Below are 23859 nucleotides of genomic sequence, written 5' to 3'. Positions count from 1 at the left end.
AACATAGATACCAAATTTGCCTTATCTGAACGCCGATGGAGCATACTTAGGACTCTCTCGAGCACCAGTTCGACACACAAACCGCTATTCCGACACTTATGGGAACTACGTGACCTGTGTCTATACATCTGTTGCTTTATATCATCGGCAAGCTACAATCTGTAATCCATTCTTTATTGCTGTCCAGAGGTGCACCAACACAATATTAATGATGTGATCATAATGCAATGACTCACCAATGTAAAATTCACAGAAATATTCACACCGACCGAAACAAATCTTTCCTCTTACCATCGCCAACTCGTTTTACGTTTGATGTTATCAACGGCGGCTGTTTGAATAAAATGCCCAGTTTTACCAATCTCTAAAATAATTGCCTCCTTATCTCTGACATCTCGCTCTGCTTTCGAGGACTTAGATAATCTTCAGACACATTTCATCATATCCTGGTCAAAGAGATGTTTTCTAAAATCGAACTATATACGTAGCGGCTTCTTGAAGATTTTCTGTTGCCATTTCTTGCAAATTATACGGTACTTCTCTAATTCCAGTTTTTTCACTGTTATGTCTTTTGTACTTCTCTGTAGTCCTTTATGTATGCTTGGACTTCAGTTTACATATTTCAGTATTTTACTAGTTTGTAAGCAGAACTCTGCCACCTGTGTAAAATTCTCTTCTAAATTTGATGTGCACTTGTTTGTGATCTTGCTTTTTGCGTTTTGTTTCTTGTTTCATGCATTTAGTTTTTGACGTATATTTGCAGTACGTTTTGAGACATCTGAAATCGATAGCACGTATCTTCTATAGCGTTTTCTATGAAGCATTTGGTTGTATATTGGATTCTTTGCCGTAACTGCTTAACACACACACTGTAATTTTTGTATTGGTTAGATGCGTAATTTCCAAACGTTTTTCAGTAAGCTTAATAAACACAACAGAGATGTACACCGCAGACTTAAGTCATTGAAAAAATATTCACGTTCGCTATTTACAACAGTCGCCATCCCTTGGATAGCTATTCGATTCAGCGGCTGTAGAAATCACGTAGTTTTGAGGTGAAGAAATCGCCGAGCCATGGTCGGAGCGCATTTTCATCCGGAAAGGAAATTCCTTGAAGATTGTACGACAGAGAATGGGAAAGGTGAAAATCAGAGCGTAATATTAGGCGCATAAAGTGGGTGCCAAATGACTGCCCAAACAAATTCCTATATAGTGTTTCATGGCAGTCTAGCAGAACGCCGGCTGGCGTTATCATGGGGTAGCATCACTTCACGTAATCTTCCGGTCGTTGTTCTTGGACTGCGTCTGCAACACGTTTCAGTTTTTGACAATAAATGCTAGCAGTGATGGTTAGAGCTCGAAAAACCTGTTCGTAGTACGCCTCACTGTGCTGTTTCATCAGATACGAAGCATTATCTTTGGTGGATGCCGCAGGTATATACTCCTTTTTGGGGCTCAACCACTTCTTTCTTTTCCTTGTGTTAGCATAAAGGCACCACTTCTCGTCACCAGTAACGACTCAGGATATGAACAGTCGGTGTTGTTCATGAGCTAGTTGATTATGAGCAAGCGGAGATGAGTATCTGGACATTTGCTCATTCCTGTGATTTCGGCTTAGAGCATACACCCGATTTTTAAACCTTCCCCATTGGGAGAAATGTTGCACTACTCTGGAATAATCACAGTTCATCATATTTGCCCGTTATCAAGTACACTGACGCGGATCGATGTGGATTATTGTGTTTAAACGATCTTCATTAAACCCTGTAGGTCTTTCTGAACATGGAGACTCAATAACAACAAAACGATCCTCCTTAATACGAGAAAATACTTTTCTTGGAGTGCTCTGTCCAATACCATTATCCCTACACACGACGCAAGTTTTCCTGACTGCCTCCGCTATTGTCGCCACTCTATTGAGCTCAAACAGAAGAATATGTGGGAAACGTTACGATTTCTCCGCTTAGCACTCCATTTTCTAGCGTCCACAGCTCCAATCAGTGCCTCCAAATGTCAAAGTGACAATGTATAAACTCAAATGCCAACATTGAATTGTAATCGCCGTTGTTGTTGTTGTCGTCTTCAGTCCGAAGACTAGTTTGATGCAGCTTTACGTGCTACTCTATCCCGTACGACCTTCTTATTATCCGAACAGCTACTGAACCTACATCCTTCTAAATCTGCCCCTCCCCCCCTCCCCCCCCCCCTCCACACACACACACACTTCTGTCTAATACTACTACTAAAGGTGTGTTCCCTTGATGTCTCAGAATGTATTCTTTCAAGTAACCCCTTCATTTGGTCAAGTTTTGCCACAAATTTCTAGTCTCCCAATTCCATTCAGTATCTCCTCAATAGGTATATGATTGACCCATGTAATCTTCAAAATTCTTTAGCAGCACCACATTCGAAAGCTTCTGTTCTCTTTTCGTCTAAGGTGTTCATCACCCAAATTTCATTTCTAGACATAGCTGCATTACAGACAAATACCTCCAGGAAAGACCTCCCAACACATAAATCTATATTCGATGATAACAAATTTCTCTTCTTCGGAAACGTTTTTCTCGCCATTGCCAGTCTACATTTTATATCCTCTCTACTTTGGGCATCATCACTGTCTTGCTACCCAAATAGCAAAACTCATCTACCATTTTGTCTCGTTTCCTAATCTAATTCCCTTAGCATTATCTGGTTTAATTCGACTACATTCCATTAACCTTCTTTTGCGTTTGTTGATGTTCATCTTAAATCCTTCTTTGAAGACACTGTCCATCCCTCTCCACTGCTCTTCCTTTTTCTGCCTCTGACAGAATAACAGTGCCATCGAGAAACCTTAAGATTTTTATTTCTTTACTCTGAACTTTAATTCCTGTTGCTTGTTTAATGTACAGACAAAGTAACATCGGGGACAGGTTACAACCCTGTCTCACTCCCTTCTCAACCAGGACTTCCTTTCATGCCCTCGGCTGTTATAATTGCCTTCTGTTTCCTGTACAAGTTGTAAATAGTCTTTCGCTCCCTGCTACCTTCAGAATTTCAAGAGAGTATTCCAGTCAACATTGTCAAAAGCTTTCTGAAGGTGCTATTAATGTCGGTTTGCCTTTGCTCAACCTCTCTTCTGTGAGCAGTAGGAGGATCGGTTCTACCTCCGGTGTTCCTACATTTCTCTTCCCCGAAGTCGGTTTCTACCAGTTTTTCCATTCCTCTGTAAGGAATTTGTGTTAGTATTTTGCATCCATGGCTTATTTAAACTGATAGTTCGATAATATGCACACGTTAAGCACCTGCTTTCTTTGCAAATGGAATTACTAAATTCATATCTAAGTCCGGTGGTATACCACCTGTCTCATACAACTTGCACACCAGTTCGTGGCTGCCTCTCCCAAAGCTATCAGTAGTTCTGGCGAAGTCTAATCCTTGGCATAGTTTCGACTTAGACGTTTCAGAACGGTGTCATATTCTTCACGCAGCATCATATTCCCTATCTCATCTCGGTCTCCGTCCACTTTCCCTTTCTATACTATTGCCTACAAGTTCATCTCCATTGTATAGACCATCCATAAACTCCCTCCATCTTTCAGCTTTCTCTTTGCTTAGGACTGGTTTCTATCTGAGCTCTTGATATCCGTATAGTTGCTTCTCTTTTCCCCGAAGGCCATTTTAATTTATTTTTTTTAACTACAAAGAGAAAATGGCAATCGATAAACAAACACGTAGCACCCAGAATACGAACATGCAAAACGAGAACGCTACGAACTTACGCACCAACCTAATACTTCTCCTGGCATTTCCGTAAAACTTCGTAATCTATACTAAACTTTGGAAGATCTTTACTGCCGCAGATAACATAAATTGACTGCTCAGCGTTCCCAGTTACTTATTTATCCCAGTCGTCTATTAGATATAAAATGAATTGAAATCAGCTCCTAGCGCAAAAAAGACATTTATACGTTTTTAAAATTGTGTATTCTGGATGTACTAAAAAATGTGTAATCTTTTATAGATTCATCGTAATATTAATGTAAGGTAAAAGATTTTACGCAGAATTTTTTGTTTCTCTTCCAGGTGCTAGATTTAGTGCATTCTTTGCTGAGCCAATTCTAGAGCGGGTAAGGTAGTTTCACGTTGGGAAGTTTGAGGATCATAAATCTACTCCGCAGTAATTACATGTCTATCCGTGTGAAATTTTGGCCGCGATCGATCACGCAAATGTCCTGAAGTTGGTAGTGAGATCTGGTGGAATGAAGTTAGATGTCTGTCGTCTTCCACATTGTTTTTCGTAGGTTCAAATTCGTATTGAACGTACTGCAGCTATCTCAGAATTATGATTACCTGTCACCATCCCTGTCTCCACAAACAGAAGGGAGTATGTATTTTTTCTTCTGCTAAATTTTCTCTTCTGCAGAAATACCTTCATTTCGGAGTAACTCTTTCGGACGAAGTTAGCGTTTAGTTCCATTTACAAGAACCATAGCTGACCATGTACCGTATCTATGTCATATAAAGCATCGCCAAGATAAAATACAAATTATCTTGGTGACCGTCTTGTCACATACATACACACATACACACAATGGCGGAGCGTGGTAAGAGAGCCGAACTTAGCACTGTTTACATTGCAACAGCCAGTTCCTGCTTCCTTGTTTTCTCAATTGTAGCACATTTCGCGCTCTACTGAATTATTCAAAGTCATCATTAAGACTCGTTCGTGTCATTGTTCTCAACCTATCAAGAGTTTTGGACCGGCTTTACATAAGAAAGTTATAACTGTGTTAAACAAAAAGAAAAAAAGAGAGACTATTTGGTTCAACAATGGTTTAACAACGGTTAAGAGAATTCAACATACGTAATTACAAAATGGTTCAAATGGCTCTGAGCACTCAACATCTGAGGTCATCAGTCCCCCAACTTTTTAAACCTAACTAACCTAAGGACATCACACAGATCCATGCCCCAGGCAGGATTCGAACCTGTGACCGTAGCGGTCGTCGGTTCCAGACTGAAGCGCCTAGAACTGCTCGGCCACGGCGGTCGGCCTCACTCACTGTATTTTACACCTGCCGCCTTCAGAATTTGAAAGAGAGTATTCCAGTCAACATTGCCAAAAGCTTTCTGTAAGTCTACAAATGCTAGAAAGATAGGTACGTTCATATTATTGCTGAGATGCTCTTAGATTATTATTTTCCATCCATATTTTATAGGTGAAACAAATGGACCATTTTGTAAGATTGTGTCTGCTTAGAATAACTTTGGTATTCCTTCTGTAAATTCCATCAGTATGGATTCAATATTTATGGTTCGATAGTATGTAGAAATCCACTCCATGACCAGATTGATCACATGTAGACGTGTATGAGTCGTAGTCGTAGACCGGTGGTAGTGTTGCTACGCGTACTTCCTGAATAAGGCGACGTAGACGTCAGAAAATGGTTCAAATGGCTCTGAGCACTATGGGACTCGACTGCTGTGGTCATAAGTCCCCTAGAACTCAGAACTACTTAAACCTAGCTAACCTAAGGGACATCACACACATCCATGCCCGAGGCAGGATTCGAACCTGCGACCGTAGCGGTCGTGCGGTTCCAGACTGTAGCGCCTTTAACCGCGCGGCCACTCCGGCCGGCGTAGACGTCAGAGGCCCGAAGCATGTCACATAGGAGCTGCAGGATTGGTACAGTGCCTATCATGTTGATGTTCAGTGAGACGAACCGGTACGTTTGTTTCAGTGGTGGTGGACGCGCATCTACCATCATCAAGGGAAATATCAGGACGGCATCGATAGGAAGTCCGGTCCCATCTGCTGCAGTGCCTCGCTTTTGATGTTAACAGGCAGCCTCGTCGGGGGAGGCAACTCATCCGGAGGAGGGGCGTACATTCCTCAACGTGCTCCTGTGCCGTGGGTCTGCCCAATGTCCATGGGAATTGCATCGTGGTGAGAGATATCTGGAGCTGTCGGCGGGGAGACAGGCGTCTCAACCTGCGCACCGATCGTTTCATTGTGCGTGGCGACCTCCACGGTGGTCTCGTCGTGCGAAACGCCTTGTTTATCGTGGAAGCTGTCCGCCGACCTCTGCGTGGGGTCATCTTCGTCGTCTTGGGTGGCGACGCCTTAACAGCCCGTGGTGAGCGTTGTTTGCGCACGTATTCCGCAGTGTCGGACGACGGCAAGAAGGAGAGTCGATCTGGTTCGAAGGCGTCGGTGGGTACAATGAAATTGTCAAACAGGTGTCGTGAAGAAGTACAGGTCTCCTCAGCGTCCGGTGCGGGAACCTGTTCTTCGGCGGCAACGTTGTCAGGTGGGACGTCTGCACCGTCTGAAGGTGACTGGGACGTGCCGATGCCGATCGACGGGGGGGGGGGGGGGGGGGGGGGGGCAGGAGGTGGGGCGATGGACTGGACGAAACTGTAGACGTGGCAAGAGCCGCTGCGTCAGTGACCGGTAAGGTGGTTATCATGGGTGTGACGGACGCTTCCGACAACGGGAACTGCGCGACACGTCGTTGAATGCAATCCGACCGTAGATGACCTTTCCCGCAACCGGAACAGGTGCAAGGTTGCCCGTCGTACATTATAATGGCACGGCAGCCTCCGATACGTAGATAGGAAGGCATGTGTTTCTGCAACTCGATGCGGACCTCTCTGACATCGTTTAAAATGGGATGGATTTGAAATTGTACCCATCGTTCGGCGACATGTTCCTGAACGGACAGAGCTCCGCGATGACGACGTCTGCAGGTAGTTCGAACGGCAGTTAGAAGATCCTTATCGTTCGTGTGCCGAGACATGCGTGATCGACGGTAACGGGTCCGACGTTGCCGTCGGAATGACAGAAGCGCAGTCCACGTTTTGCCTCCTGAAGCACCTTGTCGCACACCGCAGCGTGGTATTTTAACTTCATCGCGAATAAATCGTTCTACCTCCAGGCCGTTGGATCGGGTGAAGTCGGAACAAAAGTTGAAATGTAATTTCTTCTTCCGATAGTTGTACACCACGGTAGACTAGAAGGAAAACGGCACTTACAGCGGCCGAAGTAAACACAAACACACGGTGAGCTCCTCGCCTGCAGCGCTCTGGCGTGTGATCGCCTCGCAGCACTGCCGGCGGCAGACTGTCAACTGAGCTAACTAAGCACGCCTGTGACCCGTCCTCACAGCTTCACTTCCGGCAGAACCTGATCTAACTCCTGACAGAAAAGAAACTGCCGAGACATGGCTCTGCCACGGCCTGTGGGATGTTTCCAGAATGAAATTTTCACTCTGAAGCGCAATGTGGGCTGATATGAAATTTCCTTGCAGATTAAAACTGTGTGCCAGATGGAGACTCGAACCTGGGCTCTTTGCTGTACCAACTTTTTTTTCCGCCCCAGGACAGGAAAGGGAAAATAAAAAAAGGTCGACTTGCCACTGCCACTTGTGTCCTAACCAAAAAAGGAACTGCAACTCTTTAGGCGTTTGCGCCTATCTACTACTATCCCAAAACAACTAACATCGTACTGAAAAGGTGTAGGAAAGGAAGAATGTAGGAAAGTGTCAACAAGTTGAAGTTGGTCGATGATGACAGAGGGCCGCACACAGGTAATGTCGTGGAAATTGGTCAGTAGGCCCTTGTGTGAAGCTGGAATCTCCACCGAGGACCATTTCATCCACGTTACCCTCAAAAAGCAGCGTTACCTCGCCAGCAAAAAGGGTGAATCATTTATGACGTCGACTGGAACCTGATGGCGCATATACATTGAGGATGCAGATGCCGAACAGCGTGAGGGCTATACCTGAAGCATTACGTAGGTACACTACGTCTTCCGCAGGGAGTCCTGAGTGGAGGAGGGTGGCGGTTCCGCTACCATTGTGAGAGGCATGGGAGATGTGTGCCGTGTAACCAGTGGGGGCGTAGAAATCAGTGACAGTTCTTGGAGGAGGGCAATGTCGACATAAGCAGCGTAAATGGTCTCTCAGAACATTGCCAATGGTGGCCAGGTTCACCGTCGCGATGCAGTGGTGCCGTGGACGTGCTCCCGCTATTGGCACAAAAGTCTGGCAGAGATGTCTGGCCAGCATGAAACATCCGGTGCAAACACTGTGGCAATCACTAGTTCGAAGGTGGGTCAGGCATCATTGTGGGACACTGCCTGATAGGTAAGCCACTATCTTGATCTGCTGTATCGTCAGTCCAGGAGACTGGAAAAGGTGGCAGGCGACTGTCGTACTCATTGTGGGCTGGTTGTGGTGAGACAGCCGTGGCGGGATCCTCTCTCCATGGGGTCCATCGTGGTCAGGTGGGATAACAGGCAGTGGAAAAGACGCTCCTCAGATGGGACATCAGGAGCGGCCACTCCTGTCGTCTGGGCGCTCAAAGGGAGATCACTGCCTCGTATCTGGTCCACTGCCCGTGATGCCACATGAAGAAGTTTATCGTCGGAGGGCGTTCGACTTTTCTTCCGTTTTCAGGGTGACCGCTGCTTTCAGAGACGCTGGTCTGTGTCAGAATGTGGACGTTCACTGTCGAAGGTCGTGCCTGTCTGAAGAAAAGCAGAGTCAGGCACCTCACTCTCATCGATGTCCATGGCAGCGGGTGGGCTGGCCATCAAGCTCTGGAGAATTGACGGTCGCGCAGTTGCCGGAGGAGATGGTGCCGGTGAGGCCTCGGCGGCACCGTCATTCCCACTGAGGAGTGCCGGTGAAGTGACGAAGTGACGAATCGGGTTGCGCACCGCTATGGCTAGCTGTCTGGCAAAGAAGTGACGTCGCTTTTGGATCTGCGTCACTGGTCGGGATCTGTAGCAAACGGCGACGGAGACAATCAGACCGAACAAGGCCCTCTCGTCCACATCCAGCACACGCCCGCAGCTGGCCATCATACACAACGATGGCTCGCACGCCAACTATCAGCTGTTACGACAGATCGAACTTCACTTGACGGACTCCATTCAACACGGGGTATGTCGTGAACGTCTGCCATTTTTACGCGATGTGGACCAGAACACCGGTGTATGGTCGATAGGCTTCGATGACCACGTCTTGAAGCACTTCGAAAGCGAGCTCAAAAACCTGAATTGTTCAAAGATCGAAACCAGCTCCCCAATATGCCCGTCAGGATGCTTAAGCTTGAGTTCGTGTGTGTGTTGTGGAACTAAGGCAGCACATGCTTCCTCCGTTGTCATTTTAATATAGACGGTACTGCCAGTGATAGAGAAGAGAATACCTATCACTTATTGTGCGTCTAAGCTTAGCTCTTCGCGAGTGCATTGTGCGATTTCATAAGCGCATAGTCATGCGTGTTCGGTTTGGAATGTTACTTTAAATGTCGCTCGGCGGTAACAGTGCGCCATGAGGTACAATAATAATGCACGCTACACGCCACAAGTACCGCGACGCGGATGAAAAAAACTCCGGTGCGAGGAGCCTGTCCTCGACTGCTAACTAAGCTACCCATGCACGTCTTCACAGCTTCACTTCCGCCAGTACCTCGACTCCTACCTTCCAAATTTCACAGAAACTCTCCTGCTAAACTTGCAGAACTAGCACTCCCTGGCAGGTACCGAGTTCGAGACTCGGTCGGGCGGCTGCTTCTATGGCGTAAGCCAGAACAATGCGGCTTGAGCCTCTGCGAAGAATGGCCGCATGTTTTCCAATGAGGAAGCACACACAGGCAGCAGGGCAGCGACACTGACGGCTGCGGACACATACCTGCTGCTACCTGAATTGACCGAAATCTGCCTGCCTGCTAGTCTGTCAGAATGGAGGCTCGCTCACGTCAGCTACCCTGCAGTCTTTGTCAAACGATATTACATGAACTATTCAGTGAAACGTTTAGGTTCTCTGTTACTTACAGCTTCATATGTCTTGAAGAACTCTCTGCCTTTTAGTTAAAGGTCATAGTTATTGTGATATTAAGGGACTACGTAAATGACTTTACAAAATTCGAATAGCGTTCAATGAAAACTAGAAGTCTCTACGAATTTGCATTTGCTTCACGTTAGGCCACACATTTGTTACAACCCCCCCAGCTCAGGGGTCGTAACAAGTCACGACAGAGAGGTATGGTTTGGGAGAAAGGAAAACCTCGCGCCGAAGCGTGCAGAGAAACACAGGCTAGTGTGTAATTGACTTTATTAAATCGACGATACACAGCGGGCCTTCGGCTGAACTCGGCGATGGCGAATGCCAATGCCGGAACCTGCAGCGTCGGCGCCCGGTCCTCCAGAATTGCAGACGTTGTGCTCCTATTCACGCACGCCACAGGTAAGTAAGTGCATATTGCTCTTTTGGAGACTTAGCTAAAGTATTGAATTCACCTTGAATGTTGAGAGGGGATCAGTATTGGCCTCCCATCTCGAGAAAATGGATTGTATTAAGCAGTGGTTGTTAAACTTATCTGCTTAAGTTCCAATATTGACGTTCTAGGGTAACACCTGGGGCCGCTTAAGAGAGGGTGACGAGGGGGGGGGGGGCAGAGGGGGGGGGCAAGTGATCATTCAAACAGATATTCAATTTTCAGCAAACTATGGTTATTAGTAGAAGTTCACCACTTACACGCTTTGAAACTACAATTGTAGGGTATCACACCAATTATTTTTAAGTGAAAATGAAAATAACATATTCTGAAGTCTAAGGGGCTACACGTTTGTTTTTCTGATTTTTGGGCACTTTTACTAGGTATCGTCACACCCTAATACCTGAAAGGGTAACAAGCGGATGCAACAGACAGTTTACAATCGGAATTTTGTGTTAGTCCAAATATGATAGAACCGATACGTTTTTCAATTTTGTAACTTAATCAATTCAAAATTGCTACAATGATAGCTTTGTACATAAACGGCTAATTTTAATATTTAATTGGAGATATGTAGGTACTACTGAATATTCATTACTGATTACGCTTTTCTGAAACTACTTAAAGATTAAACGGTGAGGTGAAAGTAAATTGCTCCTTTTATTGCGGTTTTAATGGTTTCTTGTAACCCAGTCTGTTCTTAATAATTAACTGATGGTACTGAAGTTTACGATAGTATTATGTTTCTACAGCTCAATGATTTGGGAAATATGAATAGATACAAACCGAACAGTACACGATCTTTCAGATCCTGTGAGTTAACGGCTAAAGGCGCTCACCTCACATGCGTTTTAGTTCATCAAAGATGCTGATAATGTATTTTTCCTTGACTAGTGGTCAGTTTTGGCAGATTGGCAGAGTGCACAACTTCATAGCTACGAAACATAATCTCTCAACAACGACTATTACTCTGGAGCCAAAAAAAAGGAACATAGGTTCATTGCTAGAACGCAGTAAATTCCTCTTGAAAACCAGCTGCAACTACTCATGAAGATGAAAATAGATTATATCATTAACACATCAAAGGATATTTGAGATGAAACAGTTCAGTAATCCATTTTGAATGAGGGTAGAAACAAAAAGGTGGTGCACTGTGTACTGTGAATTGTTTTCGTATTTCTCAGGTCATTGAAGTGCAAAATAAATTCCTTTGCAGATTCCTTTGGAAGTCTTTAATCCCCGCTGGTCACTATTAAAATTGCGTTAGGTTACAGTACTTTACCGAAATCATAGTAGGAGTGATTTACGAGCGCCAGACTTCTTACCTTTGTTCTTCTTCAGAAGAGCGTCACCAGTGGCGCATTTTGGGTAACGCAAAGATGTATCTTGTTGGCATCTTAAAATTTACTTATTTTGTAGTAACAAAGCGGAGTTTACATAATGTCACCTCACTAATATGCTAACGCAGTTGCAGTTACAGCAGAATCATGAGACCGTGGTTTATTCAACAAGGTACTGCTGACAAATCAGATCAATAGCTTAATGAAAACAACTTTCTGAGTATATAAATAAACATGTCATTTATTCACTTGTCTTGTCGCAAAACGACAAACATATGAAGTAATGGTAGAAAACAAATGTCAGATTTCATTTATCCAGATGTGTGTAGTCAATATTTTACGAAAAAATCCATATCAATTGAAGCTAACTCTCCTTTCGACATTTAAAAAATTACATTATTCCACTGAAAAATTCCATAGTTACTTGTACCGTATATCATGTTAGATAATGTAAATCTGTATGTTAACCATATGCAAAAATATTCTCCTGTTGCCTCATGTCATTTACCAAACTCTCGTTTTAGGCTCTCGAACCGTTGAGGTGATGTGAAGGATATTATGAGTATTTCATCCTCTGGCGCACGATCGGAATTTTTAGGCAGATACTGAATGCCTTGCAAGTTTAAAGAAAAGTTCAGTACATTAACTATATGTCGTACACATCATGTGTGGTGTAACATGTGCCAAAAGCAAATTCATAACGACCTGTATTTTTAATTGCGGCATCTTAGAATTTCATGCAGTGTGTTACTTATACGCAAAATATCACTAACTATGACGAATAACGAAATGATCAGCACTTTATCATGAAGGTAGCGTAAAAGTCCGTAATTAGCGTAGAAATCAAACATTTTTTAACGAATAGTTTCTTTGAAATCGTGGGAGAAATAGTGCAGAGCAGCAGGTGCGGGCGCGACGTGGCACTGTTGCACCGTGACTAGCGGGATAACCAGTAATCTGTATGTGTAGCCGTAGGCTCGAGACCGCGCTGGACAACACAGCTGATCGGCACGCAGATAAGGCCGGCATTGTTTCTGTTAAAAAAAAAATGTTCAAATGTGTGTGAAATCTTATGGGACTTAACTGCTAAGGTCGTCAGTCCCTAAAGCCGTCGGCACATGGACTGTGCTGTCGAACGTTGACGTTGAGCGTGTCAAGTTCAACGTGGTGTAGAACGCTCAGGAACGATGCGACTTCCGCATACGGTACGTGGGCCCCAACGTGGTATACCCGATCGCAACGCACTCCAGCGGCAGTTGAGGGATGTTTCTAGTTCGTAAATCACGCTGTTTACTCAACGGGCGCGGGTAAAATTCCCACGTTAGCTCTATTAAAACGTACATTTCCACAAACGTCCACGAAAAGGGAAGTACCATGTCCATTACAAACAGTGCGGTGCAAATTCGGAATGCTTCTCCGCATCAGATAAATATTTTTCATCATTTCCACATTTTAGTAAAACCCCAAAGTCAGTGTTACTTGACCACTGTTCCTACGCAGTAGCAGAACCTCTGCAACATGTGAACTACGAAGCGTAAAAGAAAAAGGAGCGAAAAAAACTTTGTACAAGTATCGCAAGCTGTCCTGTAGATTAAGCCAATCGAACAAAGTCACCCCTCAAAAAAGGTTAACTTATATTTACATAACAGCAAATATTATAGTATACAGGGTGAGTCAAATAACATTACCGCTGGATATATTTCGTAAACCACATCAAATACTGACGAATCGATTCCACAGATCGAACGTGAGGAGATGGGCTAGTGTAATTGGTTAATACAAACCATAAAAAAATGCACGAAAGTATGTTTTTTAACACAAACCTACGTTTTTTTTAAATGGAACCCCGTTAGTTTTGTTAGCACATCTGAACATATAAACAAATACGTAATCAGTGCCGTTTTTTGCATTGTAAAATGTTAATTACATCCGGATATATTGTAACCTAAAGTTGACGCTTGAGTACCACTCCTCCGCTGTTCGATCGTGTGTATCGGAGAGCACCGAATTACGTAGAGATCCAAAGGGAACGGTGATGGACCTTAGGTACAGAAGGGACTGGAACAGCACATTACGTCCACATGCTAACACCTTTTTATTGGTCTTTTTCACTGACGCACATGTACATTACCATGAGGGGTGAGGTACACGTACACACGTGGTTTCCGTTTTCAATTACGGAGTGGAATAGAGTGTGTCCCGACATGTCAGACCAATTGATGTTCAATGTGGTGGCCATCATTTGCTGCACACAATTGCAATCTCTGGCGTAATGAATGTACACGCCGCAGTACATCTGGTGTAATGTCGCCGCAGGCTGCTACAATACGTTGTTTCATATCCTCTGGGGTTGTAGGCACATCACGGTACACATTCTCCTTTAACGTACCCCACAGAAAGAAGTCCAGAGGTGTAAGATCAGGAGAACGGGCTGGCCAATTTATGCGTCCTCCACGTCCTATGAAACGCCCGTCGAACATCCTGTCAAGGGTCAGCCTAGTGTTAATTGCAGAATGTGCAGGTGCACCATCAAGCTGATACCACATACGTCGACGCGTTTCCAGTGGGACATTTTCTAGCAACGTTGGCAGATCATTCTGTAGAAACGCGATGTATGTTGCAGCTGTTTGGGCCCCTGCAATGAAGTGAGGACCAATGAGGTGGTCGCCAATGATTCCGCACCATACATTTACAGTCCACGGTCGCTGTCGCTCTACCTGTCTGAGCCAGCGAGGATTGTCCACGGACCAGTAATGCATGTTCCGTAGATTCACTGCCCCGTGGTTTGTGAAACCCGCTTCATCGGTAAACAGGTAGAACTGCAACGCATTGTCTGTTAATGCCCATTGACAGAATTGCACTCGATGATTAAAGTCATCACCATGTAATTGCTGATGTAGCGACACATGAAACGGGTGAAAGCGGTGACGATGCAGTATGCGCATGACACCACTTTGACTCAGTCCACCGGCTCTCGCAATGTCCCTTGCACTCATGAGTGGGTTCATGGCAACAGCAGCTAACACACCAACTGCACCCGCTTCTCCTGTGACGGGCCTGTTGCGGACCCGTTTGCGTGCTACGACCATACCTGTTGCATACAGTTGGCGATAGATGTTTTGCAATGTGCGGCACGTTGGATGCTCTCTGTCCGGGTACCGTTCTGCATACACCCTGCAGGCTTCAGCTGCATTTCGTCGACACTTGCCATAGATGAGTATCATCTCCGCCTTTTCAGAGTTCGAATACTCCATGGTCACAGTTCCTACAACACTACACTATCACAGACGTCTGGTAACACGGTGTACTACAGTTGGTCTGCGTGCGGAGACGAATGCAGAATAACAATAGCAAAAAGCGCTACATGCGGACACTGAGACAGCTAGACCAAACCGCAACAGTGCACTACAGCCATACTCGTAAACACGGTCGTCATCGTAAACATGTCCCTGCAGATGCAGCTCGCCGACCGTGGCCCGTGTCTGTTACAACACGCAACTGAACGTCGGAGGTTTCAAGCGTCAACTTTAGCTTACAATATTTCCGGATGTAATTAACATTTTACAATGCAACAAACGGCACTGATTACGTATTTGTTTATATGTTCAGATGTGCTAACAAAACTAACGTGGTTCCATTTAGAATAACGTAGGTTTGTGTTAAAAAACATACTTCCGTGCATTTTTTTATGGTTTGTATTAAACAATTACACTAGCCGCTCTCCTCACGTTCGGTCTGTGGAATCGGTTCGTCAGTATTTGATGTGGTTTACGAAATATATCCAGCGGTGACGTTAGGTGACTCACCCTGTATACCTATATTAAACTAATAATAACGTATCAGAACCTAATAAAAACGCAAATGACAAGAAAAAAATTGGAAGTGTCAAGACGCGAACCATCGCCCCGACGAAAATGTCTACAAAACATTAACGCCACTCATTACGCTAAACCAACATCACATTGCTCTTGTTTATTCATATTATATTATAGCTTGCTGAAAACCTTAGTCGTAGATATGCTACTAATTGAAATTTAATTATAACAAATTGTACCAAGAACAATGCGTTTTGGGTGCATCTTCAGTGTGTCGCTTCCTTCAAATAGCCTATTCTCACAATACGGAAGTTACAATAATCTTTTGCCACGAATATGATGTTTCTCATTATTTTATTGGAACGAATCACATAGTTAACAAGGGGTTTTCCAGTGATTCTCAATTTGCTGGCGCTCAGAAACGACATATATACAAACAGGCTTGAAATGAATGCCAATATGGCGCCTCACAACTCTGTACTGAAGGGAGACGGCGTGCGTGTGGCGTAGGTGGCGTTGTGCCATCTCATTGGTCAACGCTCAGACGCACCCTCAGAACATCTGACATGCCAGATCTTGCTCTGCACGTTCGGAAAGACTCCCGAACGTGCTATTCCACTCTACGACGTCAAAAACTCGGCACGCTAAACGCTTAACGTTCGGATGCACGGTCCGTGTGCCGACGGCTTAAGCTTCCACACTACTTAACCTAAATTATCCTGAGGACTAACACAGACACCCATGCCCGAGGGAGGACTCGAACCTCCGCCGGGACCAGCCGCACAGTCCATGACTGCAGCGCCTAAGACCGCTCGGCTAATCCCGCGCGGCCCTGTTTCTGTTCTTACACTAATGCCTGTGCAGGTACGAGACGAGCAACGGCATCCGGCAGGAGCAGTTCGGCTCTGAGGGGGACGGCACTAGCTTGAGGGGCAGCTTCTCGTGGCAGCCGTCGGACGCGGGCGGCGTCACCTACAGCGTCACCTACGAGGCCGACGAGAACGGCTACCGGCCCAAAGTCTCTTTCGGCACAGGACCCGTCGCGGTGCGCCCCACATCTCCGCCGCCGTCGCCGCCGCCGAACGAATTCCCGGTCCCACATGTGGTGTTCCTTGGTAGCAACACCGCACTTTCTCTGATCGGCTGAGTGGCCCGTCACTTCCTGTCACAGCATCACTTAAGTGCCTAATATTTCAAAACTAATTTCTGAAGTGACGTCAAAATCGTCAAGAAAGTATGCAACATCTACCGCTGTCAGCTGGAGTGTAGCAGATAACAGCCAATGTCTTCGTGAGAAGTTCTTGGGGAGTGCTTTGGAATTTGAACAAACGCGATAGCCACAGAAAGAAAACTTATTAAAATTGTTGTAAAAATGAATTAATTTTATCTGTACACTAAATTGAGCGGTATGTCTATTTTTTCTGTTTTAAAGTTTATGTTATTTACAATGACAAAATTTCTGTATACCTTACACATTATGGCACATGTGCAAAGACAATACTCAAATGTCTTATAAACATACTTTCCAATCGATAAATACGTTATCCTCCCAAAGAGCAAATATAATATCGAATTATTTAGATATACCTACATAAAAATTCTCTGTCAAGTCAGACCTGGCTCAAACAAAAGAAAAATCCTTAAACATTTCCAGATATTGATAACTAAAATATTGTTGTAGTTATATGTAAGAACTGAAGATGATGTCACTCAAAAATATTTTTGGTGTGAATTATCTCTAATTATCACATTAAAAATGTGACTGTCTATGTCTATTCATTTTTTCTTCGAATGGTGTCCTAAAAATAATGATACTATTAAGTACATGTTTTCTTCATCATGCATCTCCCGCGATTGTACGCTGCAGTCGCTTCGATATAAATGAAAATAAAAAAAAAGTATTCCATATTATTCTAGAACACCACCAAACGCAATACGGTCGCAGGTTCGAATTCTGCCTCGGACATGGATGTATGTGATGTCCTTAGGTTAGTTAGGTTTAAGTAGTTCTAAGTTCTAGGGGACTTATGACCTCAGATGTTAAGTCCCATAGTGCTCAGAGCCATTTTTTGAACCACCAAACGCAAAAACAACTTGCGACTTCCGCCTGTATTAAACTCGATATTAATGAATGTGTATAGGATTTGACTGCTTTAAATCACTTTAGAATAGAACTTTTAGCTGTAATATATGAGTAATATCCAGAGTAAAAGTTTACTGAAAGCTACAAAGATAGTAACTCATTTTGCAGGAAGTGAGATATGCAAACTGAGAATCTATGAGGAAAATGAACATACGACAGATAAAAATCAAGCAACGATTACAAAATCTTACAAAATCATGGCTATACTTTGACGAAAGGCGGACACCATTTTTTAACATAAACATTTAGACAAATTCTGGCTAAGTACCAAATTCAGATGTACAGAGTTCACGTCTCAGTCTGTACTACGATTTGCTCTCTCATTTATTACTTCTTTTACCTCTGGCAGTGACTTATAGTTGAAAAAAAAAGGGAAGGTGCACAATGGTTCGCAAGTCACATTAAACATTATGTCCACCATAAATTGATAGGTAAGGCAGTGCAAAGCCACTCGATGCAACAGAATCAAGTGAAGCCAACAGTCGCAGTTTTGGAACTTTCAATACAGCTTTACTTTCACTTAGGCCGAAACGAAAATATGTGCAAGTCGTGAAAAATGTGGAAGAAAAGACGTCACAAATGGAAAAAGACTTATTTCAGAGAAGCCGAGAGTTTCGAGGAAACCATGAGACATACAGGGGACATATTATGCTGAGCTATTGAAAACTACAAGAAAAATAAGAAAACAAAACAGTGAGATTTTCGATTAATATTGTATGGTTATCGGTTATAAAGGGAGATGGCTCAGTAGCTGTGGAAAGTGGGGAAAATGAGCAAGAGATTCAATACATCCATAAATATTTGCGTAGTTGAGGGGATGAACCACAGTAGTTTCTAAAACAAATAATGAGCGTCTGACAGCAACGTCATGTGAGGTGTGTAAAAATAGGTGGAGGTATAAAGAACGGTGCGTGAATGCGATGGTTTTTAATTAGTGTTCAAATCTGGACTAAAGGTAATTCAACAGAAACTTGCTGAATTATTTACTGGATCACTTTTCAAAATGACTACACCGGTTATCAAATACTGTTCTGTCACTGGTTATAAAAAGGAACGCTATAGATTGAGTTTTTCTCTCTAAACTGCTATATTATGAATCATCTCTAAAATAAACAGGATGTTTACCAGGATATAGGACAGCCAGGCTTTAAAAGTCGATGCATCAAAAGGTACTTTTAGGAAGTCATCAATGACTAAACTGAATGGAGCAAAGAAAATTAATAAGCATATTGTTTGGGATCCATAGATTTTGAGAAATGTTTTCACTGTTTTGTTTGCATATGTCATAAAGAGTCAGTGGATAACCCTGTCGAAGCCCTTTGCTAGTTACGAAGTCATTTGGTAACACTGACCCATTTTCACTAAGTTGATGCATCCACTATATAAGGCTCCGACCATGAGAGGATAAAGCATTAAGACGCTCTGACAACTTATTTAACGCCATTGTGACATATCATTTTTCTCGGTCTACGAATAATAAATAGACCACCTCCTTTCGATACGTTTGTTTGTTCTTTTATTATGACCAAGTGGTGCTTCTGTTTTTTAACATCCGTGCGCAGTGCCTTACCACCAAATAAATTACTAACAGTTACTATTAAATCAGTCTTGATCACATATTTATTTATTGTGGTAACCGGTTTCGACCAGCCCTGTGGTCATCTTCAGACCAAAATGTAGTATGAGCACGAGCCTCCTTCTGGTGGTAAATCACTGCTCAGTGATTTATCAGAATAAATAAATTTGTGATCAAGGCTGATTTTAATAGTAACTGTTAGTAATAACATTGATCACTGTCTGCTCCCATGATGCATTCAACAATAAAAAAAATTACACTTGTACTGCCGGGAATGTTGATAGAACGCGATAAACCATACTCTCTCCTATTCACTAACGACCATTTGATAATTCGGAAGGCAGTGATGACCCTAGCTGTACGCTAAGAGATTTCTCTGAAGAATCAGTAAATGCGGTTGACAAAAACAAACAAAAATAATACTGGGTATACGGTAGCGGATGACGACTAACAGCATCATTTAGCCGTCGGATATTTTTATGTGTTCTTTGTCGTTAAAAAATAAGACTTAACCAGGGAAACGCGTCATTGGACAGCCCCAATTAAACTTGACCATTTGGAGTAATGAGATCACGAAAACTATTTATTGTGTAGAAATCAACAATAGAAAACTTTCTCACTGGATTACGTAGCCACTAGCCGTCGCAGAAGACATGGGAACGTCTTGTGTTCTGAATAACTAATGGAATAATATTAAATACTGTTCTATTGCGTCTGACAAATCTCCAAGGTTCTTTGTCAGCATCCTGACAAAAGAGTAGGGATTCCCTGTCTGGCAATGGGTGACCCTTACACAGGGTTGACGGCGACCGTCCACTAAGCAGGTTGAGAAGAAAATAATGGTGTTAGCTGGTTAAGCACACAGAAAGGAAAAAGAAAACGAAAGGAAACGTAACGGGATTAGAGGATAAGTGATGTTACGTCTATGATTATAAAATAAAGTTAGAAATATTTTTTCCACAATGAAGTCCCTTATCAGCATCTTCTCTGGCATGGCCTGGATGTATGTCATAATTCGGATGCAAAAGAAGTCGTAAGGCTACTATATCCTCTCCTATGGCACGCTGCCTCACAACTTTTGTAACTGGTCCTCGATATACTGGATACTGGCACCAAGACAGACGATCAACATCATCACTCAAACGTAATTTACGGGAGCTGATCACTGAAGTACTCTAAAATCACTCATACAGTTCACAGGCTCATGGGCCATGGCTGCACCAGCATTGTACTGTTAAAAAATGGCACCAGAATAATGTCGCATGGGAAGTGACAGATGACAACGCAGGATGTCCGTGACATGCCATTGTGACGTCAGCGTTCTCTCAATCTCTAACAGCTGTGACTGAAATAGCCTCCATCAATTACCCCAGAAGTACCGCCGCTGTACGTCTCGAAAACACTGGAACAATGCGAAATCTTCCCAGTCCACCACAGTAATCGCCGACATTGCTCATCCGAGGCAGTATAGAACCACGATTCATCGTGGAAAATTATAGGATGCCACTCATCAGTAGTCCATGGTTTCCGGTCATAGCACCACTACAAACACAGAACGCACCCATTAGGGCTGTCATGCTAACATCAGCCGACGCAGGAGGGCGTATTTCTCTTGTCCAGCTGGTGCTGTTCTCTGATCAAAGCTATGGAATGAGACAGAATATTGTAGGTATCCCATTACTTGTTCTCCTAGGACAGGCACAGCACCACGTGTTTGGTGAACAATACGACGGTCCTTCCTTGTGGCTGCGTTTTGACCAAATTTACGTTCCCGTGGTTTCGGAGTGCAGCTGCATCAATATACAATATTATGTTCAAGAATAACCTATATCCGTCAAAGACATTAACAGCAATCTGCAAAATCTGATCTGGAAACCACATTCATGCAACTGATAATGAATGAAAATATGGAAAGGATAAAATCTGTATTGGTGCAGTATTGCAAATGTGTGAATGACTGATAATTTTGGGAACAATATCTCGCAAACTGCCTAGGGTCTTTAAAAGGTACGCTAGAATTTTTATTCAAAACATTTTACACGTAGCAATTTTTCCTTCATTCGCAGCTTCTCAAGACAGTCACATTGCACTAACAAGTTTTCCAAATTCTTGTTATCGTTTGTCGCTGTCCATCGCGATTCCTTTCAGTGTTCAGCTTTCGGGCCATATTCAACGTTAACCAAAGAAATATGGCGTTCTTCATTATGTAACTGCAATTTTTAGACTATCTCACAAAGGTAAAGACACGATAGTCCACATATAGTCACAATGACTGTTTCCAGCATTGGCCGTTATAAAGTCTCTCTGAAGAGCACTTATATTGAGTGCTTCTCTCTAAATGTTTTCCACGCCACCTTTGTCTTTATATGGAAGAGTGACCGTGTGTGCTATGTTGTGTTGAATACCTACACCGTTGGTTTGATACAGGGTGATGTGTGAAACTGCTTTCACACTACATGCTTCCGTTGATGTACCGATCTGCTCCAGCTGCTGCAGACGCTGTATTGAAGCTGAAAGTGTTAATCAAAGTTGCGGAGAAATATTGGCCTGGGCTCTGTTGCATAGCAATCAGATTTGCCTTCAGTTCTGAGAAATGTCCAACAATGGTGGATTTAAATGATCCGTGAAATTACTCCTTTTCCGAAGAAAGCATTAAACTATTTAATTGTAACTGAACGCTTCCGCCGGAAATGTTCTCAAGCTGGTATTCATTAATAGATCATAAATGAAGTATAGGTCAGTTGTCGAATAAACTCGTACCTTCTTCAAATGTACAATCTTTTATTGACTTTTGTGTCAATGAAATTCTTCTCGTTAACATGAAGTATCTGTTCACTGGCTTATATACAGGTATATAATACAATTTCCATCAAAATCTCGCAATGGTGTCGATTTCTACTTCACAGCAATGAAAACTCCTAATGAATTACTTCTGAACAAGAACAAATACTTCCTACACTAAGAATAATTATCTGAGCTCTAACCACCTCAGAGTAATAACGAATATATCTCTCTCTCTCTAGCACCGTCACGTCAAGTCACGCTGTTTTCTCTTGTATTGCATGATACATCATACCGTAACTTGTTCAACAAATTTATTCATTCAGCATAGAAGAGTCAACGACCTGACAGCGGTCTTACAGTTTTATTCAGAAACTACAATATCTCTGAGAGCCTGAACTTATTTTGTTAACAAACGCATCTCTGCAGGAGGGTTGCAGTGTCAAAAATATGTCGTCTCATTAGAAAACATAATGGCCCTATTATCTCGTCAGCTAAAAGCATACATGTATTATCATTGCAGAAAATTACTTCCTCCTTCGTACACCACGATTTTCCGGTAATTTTATTCAATAGCGAGGGGCTGATAACAAAATATTTGTGGCTTTTGTGGTACATAATACATGGTGTATACATTTTTTAAAAAATATCACTGTTTCTTATTATAGTACATGTTCCAGTCAGATTTATGTTCAGTGCCAGTAACAAAGGGATGTAACGTGGTAGCGTAGCGTTTCTCTGGAGTGGAGGTCGGATTTGGTTTTGTGCAGGTGTGGGCGCAAGTTTACAGAGAATTTATTAAACATAAAAACTCTTCTTGACAGAAGAAAAATGATGAGAAGCAGAATTTATTTTACCGCCCGTTACAGTTCTTGAAGGCAGAGCACAACAAGAAAATAACAACACAAAACATCTTTAGCACAATGAAAACAAATTCAAAAGACTTCGCTCCAGCAGACAGCATTGGGCCAACAACAATGATTACCAAAATTGTGCCCCTAGTCACAATCAGAAAAGTGACAATAAAATTAGCTTCTCCCATTAACTGCAGGACAACTCTCGCACTTAATTAAAGCTACTTACATTAGCACACAACTGAAATGATCTTCAAACGCTGCCATCACCAAATAGTCACTGAAGTAAAAGGACTGCCACCACCTACGCGAATTTCTCAATACAGTTCCCTGAACAGTATGACATAGTAAATGCTCCACTTTTACATGGTAAAATAAGAAAACAATTTTCTGTAAAATGGAATAAACGAAATCAATTGCGCTCACAGCGTCTTTTAATTCTAAAATCCACTAGAGCTTAGGGTTGTCCCTGTAAAAGGTTGTTTTTGTTCAAAAGATGCCATCTCCTTCTGCGTTTTGTAAACCTCCTCCAGGAGGTTTATTTTGTCTGTGAAAAATTTCTCTGAAAATGTTATAAACTATTTGACGACAGGTAAAAAAGACGAACACCATTGGTTTGGAACAACAAGACAGGACCCATAATAAGAAAGCACTGTATGTATGTACCAAGTACGTCAGCGTGTTATGATGATCAATCAATAGGTAACGAAAAAACTGAGAAAATTGTGACACGTTATGAGGGCCACATTCAGATGTCAGAAATGATTTCGCCTGTTTACGTTAAGCTACAACTCCTAATTCGCCTCAAGATAGTTCATGTCAGTCGAATACATCGTTTTAAGGGAACCAAAGAGGTGCTGCCTTAAACGTCGACAGCATCTTCGAATGAGACGAGGGGAATGTCTGGGGAAAAGGGAAAGAAGCGAAAGGCTAAGCAAGAAATGCAACGTAGTTCTGTAGCTATCCCGACATATCACTATGCACTTAGGCCATGAGCCACAGTATTAAGCTAACAGGATTTCCTCTTCCCTTGGGGCACATGTTTCTACCCCCAGACGAGAAGGATGAGTTCCGGCAGCAA

At 43.1% G+C, this 23859-nt stretch overlaps 1 protein-coding gene across 1 annotated transcript in view; it reads left to right on the top strand.

Annotated features, from left to right (window-relative positions):
• LOC124711534 (endocuticle structural glycoprotein SgAbd-5-like) overlaps nucleotides 1–17039 on the top strand; it is a 38936-nt gene extending 21897 nt beyond the window's left edge. Inside the window, exon 3 of the mRNA XM_047241663.1 lies at nucleotides 16289–17039. Within this exon, the coding sequence (XP_047097619.1) occupies nucleotides 16289–16571 (283 nt within the window). The 3' untranslated portion in view covers nucleotides 16572–17039. The remainder of the gene's footprint in view (nucleotides 1–16288) is intronic.
• The last annotated feature ends 6820 nt before the right edge of the window (nucleotides 17040–23859 follow it).

The sequence above is a fragment of the Schistocerca piceifrons genome, chromosome 8, assembly GCF_021461385.2.
Source record: "Schistocerca piceifrons isolate TAMUIC-IGC-003096 chromosome 8, iqSchPice1.1, whole genome shotgun sequence".
Taxonomy (NCBI): Eukaryota; Metazoa; Arthropoda; class Insecta; order Orthoptera; family Acrididae; genus Schistocerca; species Schistocerca piceifrons.
This window is presented reverse-complemented; position numbering and strand designations above follow the sequence as displayed.